At 39.4% G+C, this 8,871-nt stretch overlaps 1 protein-coding gene across 1 annotated transcript; it reads left to right on the forward strand.

The window, feature by feature from the left end:
- The first annotated feature begins 4,005 nt into the window (after window positions 1–4,005).
- LOC111900609 (uncharacterized) lies at window positions 4,006–4,578 on the forward strand. Its single transcript, XM_023896495.1, has one exon. The coding sequence runs from the start codon at window positions 4,006–4,008 to the stop codon at window positions 4,576–4,578; it is 573 nt and encodes a 190-aa protein (XP_023752263.1).
- The last annotated feature ends 4,293 nt before the right edge of the window (window positions 4,579–8,871 follow it).

Genomic DNA, 8,871 nt, shown 5'->3' on the forward strand with positions numbered 1-8,871 from the left:
CTAGTTGTTATTATAGCCACCATTTGGTTAAACTTAGTACCTAGTTGTTACTCTACCCCAAATACTCGGCTATGAAAATCACACTAACTTGATTATATATATAAGTACAACAAGGAATAACAACACGACCGACCAGGGGAGCCCCCACCACAAGAGTTAAATGACACGTGGTTCATCAACATGCTGAAATACGTTCAGCTAGCCAGCGACCTATAATTGTAAAATCTTAAGTGAGTTGGAAAGATATGTATAAATATATACAAGATTAACACTCCCACCTATGGTTTCTAGCTACAACCTGACTGCAAGTAGAAGCATGCAAAGCTTTCTAAAAACATTTGCGACGTCCGATGAAGCGTTGCGGTTTTTGGGGAAGACTCAACAGGCATAGCTCGATTATAGGAACTCATCGTAAAATTGTTAAACTAAAACTAACTATCTTATACTACTATTATGAAACAAACTAAGAAGGTAGTGATAGTACACATAAACTCGAGAAAGTGAGTTTAGGATAAAGAAGATAACTAAAATAACCACACAACGTTTTATAATAATAAAACATGTGGACTCTGCAATATTATGTTGACGCAACAATATTATGTTGACCTTTTAAAACCCACATGTATTCTCAGGAGAATGAACCCGGATGAAGAGGGAGGTAACCCCGGTGATGCAGCTCGAAGTCTATGTGCTTTGCTTTTGTGACCTATCTGTACATCGAACAGCTTTGTAATATATTTTATTTAATGAATAAATAGTAATGTTGTTCAATATATTAGTGTATTATTCAATGTACTTTGTGGCCTGAAATTCAACATTCTAACGTCGCACGGCTCAGCATTTCACCCGTCGATCGGGGGTGTGACAAATTTGTATCAAAACTTTAGATTATAGCAAACTAATGATTCCTTAGGAAATACAACTAAATTTAGGGTTGTACACTATTTAGTTTTAACCATTTAATCCTAATAAATTAAAAAGTATCAATATTAATTACACTACTCTTGACTACTTACGGGAGAAGTGACTAGTTTAAACTATCGTTTGGGTTGCTAGATTTCAAAACAACTATATGCGAAAATGGTCCTACCCTCCGATACTTCTCACCCGGCCGATCATTACTTGATACTCTTGGAGTACAAAACCCTAAGAGTTACTAAAATATACACAACCCAACAAATATTCAAAGATATGGAGCACTATAAATATGCTCACTAAAATATATCTACTACCCACAAACACGAATCCATGAAATCACAACTCAGGATTTTAGGTCAAAAACCATGTTTAGAGTTGGTATAGTACAACGACCATACCACAAATAGACCTAGAATGTGCAACTAAGTTTTATTGTGGTCCGATTAACGCACGACCAAACTCGGATACGGTGTTTGGCAATCTAAACGCTTGAGGACTTCTGGATTGGATGCTTAATTCAAGAATTTTGTGCTTGGAGATTTCTTTTAGAGGCGTCTACTACTTAGGATTTCTGGCTTAACGACATCTAAGTTTGAGGATTTTTGGCTTAACAACATCTACCCTTGAGGAATTCTTGCTTAGGAACCACTATTTGTAACTTACGACATAGTAGGGAGACTCAGGAGTTACGGGTACTATCTATTACATACTTATAATTGGATATTATATTGTATTTAATTGATCTTCACATATCTCATAAACATTTTTCCTTATTGATGTCTTATGCAGGTTTGCCCGAGAGTATGGCAGGCGCAGGGTTATGGAGTGCAACTTCCCTACCAGCAGAGGAGCATGTTGTACATCATGCTTCTGACCCTACCGGCATCCCAGCGATGATCATGGCTTATGAGGAGGAGCCTACGGAGGATATTGGTGACACCGAGCATGACTATAGTCCAGTTGAGCATCCGTGCAATCCTGAATATACACCATTTGATCACTCTAGCTCGGAACCTTCCAAGCCTGTTCATTTACCCGACCACACATTGGCTGGACTTAAACTTCTCAACTCAGATTATGAGACGAATGAGGAAGAGGAAGATATTTCCACCTCATTGGAGATCACACCGCCCCGCCCTAATCCTTCGCATCGATCCTTCAGAGCACACACTATTGGTACTTGGGTGAAACAAACCCCGAGCAAGACTATTGTTATTCCCTCTCGAAAAGGAGCAGCATCACCACGACCAACAAAGAAACCATGTGGGGACTACATATAGATGCACCAGATTAGATCTTGGTGATATGTGGAGGATATCGGCTCGCACTTTGAGGTAGGGGAGTCCTCTACCGTACCTACCCCCACCCAGACACTCTGGTCAAGTAGGCTATCTCCTTCCTTATACCATGGACTGCCTATCACTCGAATCGTATAGGAGCGATGGACTCTAGGCTCTTTCTTTTGAGGATGACCTTGAGGCAAATAACATAGTAGGATGTTATGGAGATGAGGACCCTACTTATTAAGGACTAGTTACAAGAGGCGAGGGATGAGGCTTAGTTTCATCATCAGGTGTTGGAGGAGGTGATCGGTCACACCGAAAGGTTGGATCCTCAGGTAGACATGGTAGAGTCAAGGATTTCATTTCCAGATGTTTGGATAGATTATGCTTATTGGCAGCTAGTTCGGTTGATGGTTCTTTTGATTATGTATTGTGGATACTAGGATTTTCCCTAGCACAATGGCTAGGATGGACACATTTATACTTTTGGGTTAGAGTACTTGAAAAGCTCTCTAAACGTACTTGTTTATTTTGTAACCTCGAAGCTTTTCTTACTCTAACTGCTCCTTTCTAGTGGTCACATTGTAAGATATTATGATGCATATGATACATATATGGTTGTATAAAATGTATGTTGTTGTGTTATTACTCTATTGCTTCATTTAACGCTAACACTAACACACCATGATGAAACCATATTCTCGACAACGCTACCTAAAAAATGTGATCAAATGACTCACGTCTAGACACTAACTTTAGGAAGTAAGAAATGGCACCCCTAAAACTCACTAGATCCAACCAATGTCTCCAAGTACAGAAAGATGCCTAGTATGATCAGAGAAACCCACCTCTAGACCACACGGACATTGAAGCCATGGTTGAGCAGCAAATAGTTGATGCTCTGGCAGCACTTAAAACCAATCGCCACACTAACTCTGGGATACGAGCGGGAGGCGAAAGCTCCCAAGGAAACAATCAAGGTGCTCCAAGAGCATGCATGTAGAAGGACTTTATAAACTGCAAGCCTAAAACATTTGATGGTAACGAAGGAGTCGTAGGCATCACAAGATGGATCGAAAAGACTAAGTCAATTTTCGAAATCAGTTATTGTGCTGAGGGATGCAGGGTGAAGTTTGTTGCTTACACTTTTGGGGATAAGGCCATGTATTGGTGGAACAGCCACGTCAAGGCCATGGGCCTTGCCAATGATAATGCCTTATCTTGGCAGCAACTTAAGCAAATGCTCATTGAATTTTCCTTTAGAGGAAATGCAGTGATTGGAGTAAGAGTTGTGGAACCTGATGATAGATGACGCTGAAATCTCGACCTACACAAATAGGTTCAATAATCTTGCGACCCTTTGTCCAGGCTTCGTAAACCCATAGTATAAGAAGGTTGAAAGATACATATGGGGATTGGTTCAACCCATCTAAGGGTTGGTCACAATATCTCGACCAATAACGTATGACAATACCAAGAGGTTAGCATACAACTTAACCAACCAAAGATAAGATGAGGCACTTTGGTCCAAAGAGTTGACCTCCCGAAGTCAGGGGAAAACAAGCGCAAATTCGGAAGAGGAATTAAGGGTACCTTGAAACAAGCTCCAAGAAAGAAACAAGAAATTGTCAGGACATACATCGTTAGTCCAGTCCCAACACCAATTGCAGCCCCCTTACCTCAAAAACAGTACGCAGGTAAACACCTGAAATGCAACTTGTGCCACTTCCACCACTCTGAAAACTACATGCACTATACCATGTGAAATCAAAGGGGGAACACCATCAAGTACTGTAGACTACCCATGGCTGAACCTTCCACCACAACTAACCCATGGGTGTCTGTCGTTTCAGATAATCAAGCCTGTTTTGAGTGTGGGATTACTGGTCATATCAATAGGAACTTCCCGAAGCTGAGGAAGGATGGAGGAAATGCTCGGGGAAGAGTGTTTGTGATTGGCGCAAGGGATGCCATCCAGGAATCCACTGTTGTGAGATGTACATTTCTTGTTAACGGTTTATACGCATCTATAATATTTGATTCTGGTGCTAAAAGAAGCTTTATTACACCTAATTTTAGAGAAATTTTAAACCATAAGTCTATGAACCTAGATGAGCCTTACATAGTAGAAATGGCCAACATAGAATCTATTAGTACTCAGGAACTACTAGAAAACTGCTTTCTAACTCTCAACAACCAAACCTTTCACGTCAACCTCATGCATATGATCATCGAAGATTTTGATGTCATAATTGGCATGGATTGGTTATCGCCACACCGAGCCAAGATCTTATGCCATGACAAGACAATACGATTACCTTTACCCAATGGGGAATCCTTAGTGATCAACAAAGATAAGCCAAGCAGAAACCTTTGAATTATCTCTTGCATGAAGGCGTATAAATACCTTCACAAGAAATATCATGCTTTCCTAGACCACATAGTAGATAAGAGGAGAGAGAATAAGGAAATCAAATACATACCCCAATTATGTGATTTTCCCAATGTATTTACGGAGGACTTACCTGGATTACCACGAATTTGCGAGGTCAAATTCAGAATCGACCAAGTTCTAGGGGCAGATCCAGCAGAAAAAGATCCTTACCTGTTAGCCCATTTGGAAATGCAAGAACTATTTGGACAACTTCAAGATATTTTGGATAAGGGCTTCATAAGACCAAGCTGCTTACCTTGGGGATCCCCAGTGTTGTTCGTCAAGAAGAAGGACGGACCTTTAGAATATGCATCAATTATCAATAGTTGAATAAATTGATGATTAAGAATAGATATCCACTCCTAATGATCGACGATCTATTCAATCAACTACATGGATCCAACTTCTACTTAAAGATTGATTTAAGGTCAGGGGACCATCAACTTCGAGTACAAGAGGAAGAAACCCAAAGACAGTGTTTGGGACTTGCTATGACCATTGTGACTTTTTGGTTATGCCTGTTGGTTTAGCCAATGCTCCAAAAGTCTCCATGGATCTAATGAACAATGTCTATAAACCTTACATGGAAAAATTTGTGATTGTATTTATCCATGAATATTGATATACTCACGCATCGAGGAAGAACACAGTCAACACCTCAACATCGTCTTGGAATTATAGAGAACGGAGAAATTGTATGTCAAATTCTCAAAATGTGAATTTTGGATCAGAGAAGTACATTTTCTCAGACATGTGGTCAGCAATAAGGGCATTCACGTAGACCCTTCCAAGATTAAGGAGATAAAGAATTAGGAAGCACCTATAACCCCAATATACGGCAATTCTTAGGATTGGCAGGATACTACCAGAGATCCATCGAGAATTTGTCTAAAATAGCCAAACCCCTCACCGCACTGATGGAGAAGGACATAAAGTTCAAATGGGAGGAGACACATGAAACTGCGTTCCGAAATCTGAAACACATGATATGTAGTGCACCAATCCTATCACTTTCGGAAGGAACCAAGGATTTTTTCGTCTACTATGAGGCCTCGCATCAGGGTATGGGGTGTGTGCTTATGCAAACTGATAAGGTCATCATTGTTGGGAATTTGAGTTGCGTCATTGTGTTTAATTATCTAGTCCATTTTGTAAACGGGCTTGGGCTTGTCCACCCGTCATTTATCATTAGGGTTACAGTATTTAAGTTGCATGCATGCACCATGTTTCTTAACTTTGGAAATATTCTTGTAACCCTATATGCCTCTACAGTAGCAATTCTTCATCGAGTTCTTCTAAGGTTGCGGCTTATAATCATTCCGCATATTTTGATCCATCTAAATTGCTCTTATGCTTTACCTATTTGAATCTATTCAATCTGACTAGGATTCGATCCTATCAATAGGTATCGGAGCAGGAAACTATGTAATCTATACGCATCTCTTCAGTTGAAAGAAGCTTTTTAGGGTTTCCGCTATTATTGGATCTAGTGTCAACCGTCATCATCGTTTGTTCATTTGTTGATGCTGATTTTGATCTTAATATTACCCTAATCTTGTTTATACATCTGTTTCATATAGGTTCCGTTCAATATACAAACATGCATTCAAAGGATTCCCACATTAACTCGATAAATCTCTCAAGCGGCATTGGATCCACAACAAGGATTCATATTCTATTCCCCAGTGAATATGAATGTTGGGTGCTGCATTTTGAAGACTACGTCCTTGGTCTGGAAGACAATGGCTATCTGATATGGGATGCCATCGCAGTTGGGGCATTTGGTCATACTGGAACTAGAAGAAAAGTTAAAAACTCAGGCTGATTATAACAAGCTTTTTCTTGAAGTAAAGGATGTTCCACAATATGAGAAGGAAAAGTTAATCAGCAATGTCAAGGTAATGAGGATCATTAGGGTTGCTCTACCACCAGACACCTTTCATTTGGTTAGTTCATGTGATACAACAAAAGGTATCTGGGATAGGCTTAAGGAACTATACTCTAATGACGTTGATATAGAGCATTCGAATTAAACGTTACTATTGTCAGAGTTTGGAGCATTTGTGCAAAAGCCTAAAGAAAGTTTAGATTAGATCTTCAATCGATACAATCATCTTCTCTATAGGATGATGAAACATAAAATTGGACGTGATCTTATCGAGCAAAAAGTCACGTTCATGAATGGCCTGAGGTCTGAATGGAAAGTTGTGGTTTCCACAATTAAAGCATATGAGCAGTTTAAGAACTACACTTTGGCTAAGCTGGTTGGTATCCTTCGATCACATGAGTATGAAGTGACAAAAGAAGGGAAAATTGTTTCTGGAGTAGGCTCGCTGGCACTTGTAGCCAACGGTAAGAAAGCTTCAGAAGATGATGATTTGGAGTTTGAACTCTTCGATTGTGAACTTTCTAAAGAAGAGTTCGCAATGATGGTGTCCAACCCAAAGAGGTTCGCAAAGAAGAACTTCAACAGTAACAAGAACCGAAACTGGCAAGGAAGCTACAACTCTAAGAAGCTAAAAGAGGAAAGTGTAAGCGGTTCTCATAAGGAAGAGGGCAAGAAGGATAAGAAGCTCATGGGTGACTTTGGCTATGATTGCAACTACTCTCATGGCAAAAACCACTTAGCCAAGGATTATATGTTGCGAAGGTTGAACAAGAAGAAGGAAGGAGAAGACGATGAGACCTACCATCTTTGAAAGCTCGAGGAGATAAAGAAGAAAAAGAATGTTGATAACTCTATGCCTACTTTGATTGTGCAGAAAAATGATGTTGATGATGATTTTGGCAGGGTTGAAGTCTGGTCAACTGATTCAGGAGACGAGGAGTTCGCAGGCCTACTCATGGAAGAAGTTTCGTTGCGAAGGAAGAAGATTCGCAGTTTGGAGGCAGATGCTTGATGGTGATGAATGATGTGTCAGGACGGAGAGGATATGCTACTGATGGTGATCGTGTTTCTGGCAGCTGCTTCGCTACAAAGACTGTTCCTGAGCAAATAATCGAATGTGAGCAAGTCATCAACAAGGTAAACTCTATTCTCGAAACTCCACAATATTCTATTGTCTCGTTACGAAACTACACTAAATGATTTAAGATTCAATTTTCAAGTTTTAGTGACAGTTTAAAAAAGAACTCGTTTAACAAACTCTAACCTAACCGATCAAATCAGCATGGTTTCGTCAAAAAGTGAGGAGAGACGCATATGGATAGAGAAGATTGAGTCTTATTTGTCTAAGTTTAGGGATGAGTCGATTTATTTACAAAGGGATAATTTAAGTCTTTTAAAACATTGTAATATTTTTTGTTTGATTGCCAAAAGATTTTATTTCAATATCACTCAGTTGCATCTTAACTGTGGGATTGGTGAGAAAATTCATAAAATGGTTTTACCTTTCCTCGAATTCAAAGAGGACGAAATTGATGTTGACTGTTACAGGTGCGAATCCATTGTCTCATCTGACGAAACTTCAGATGCGTACCGAATTGGACTAGACAAAATCGAATCATTCATTAAGTCCAAAGATCATAAAAACATGTTTAAACAACTTTTGGATGAGAAAGACAAAGAGCAAATCAAATCCCAAACTGTACAGAAATTTGACTCTTTAAGCACTAAGTTAAATTTAGAAAACAAACTTGATATTGAAAATGTTTCTGAATTTGACGATGAAAGTGATCTGGGTGAAATCTTTGTGGAGGATGAGGTTGACTATTCTGAGTTTATTAAAAACAAACATGTCCCTATGAAAGTCCTAATTTCTGAGGATTCGGTTGGGTTCACACGTATTCCTAAAGATAAACTGATGTTTTAAAAGCGAAAGCAACTATTTTTCCTAAAGTCACGTTTTTGCAACAAAAGGACTTGACGAAACCAAACAACTGAATTAATGTCCATACTCGATGATGACAATAAAGATGGATGTGATGAGTACTTCTGCTCTGCTCCAATCGACAATGCAGACAAAACCAAAGGTCTATCTGAAATGACCTCGTGGAGAACAAAGAGCAGATATGTAGCAGAACCCTAAAAAAAGTCAATTCAAGCTACGAAAAGGGAAGTCCAAGTGGAACTAAGATTGTTCCAAGTGATACATCCTCAATTCGGATCGAAACCCCTACCAGAAAGCCAAAACCTAGGGGTCAATATTCACGAATCTTCAGAGCAATTCGCAACTCAAAAACGCCAAAGGAATGCTAGATGAAACAAGAATCTTAACGAAAGAAAGCAGTCCTGGC

Source organism: Lactuca sativa, chromosome 1, assembly GCF_002870075.4.
Source record: "Lactuca sativa cultivar Salinas chromosome 1, Lsat_Salinas_v11, whole genome shotgun sequence".
Lineage (NCBI taxonomy): Eukaryota > Viridiplantae > Streptophyta > Magnoliopsida > Asterales > Asteraceae > Lactuca > Lactuca sativa.

Bases quoted from the DNA above. Each gene is read 5' to 3' on its own strand.
- LOC111900609 (XM_023896495.1), top strand. From the start codon at position 4,006: ATGGCTGAACCTTCCACCACAACTAACCCATGGGTGTCTGTCGTTTCA.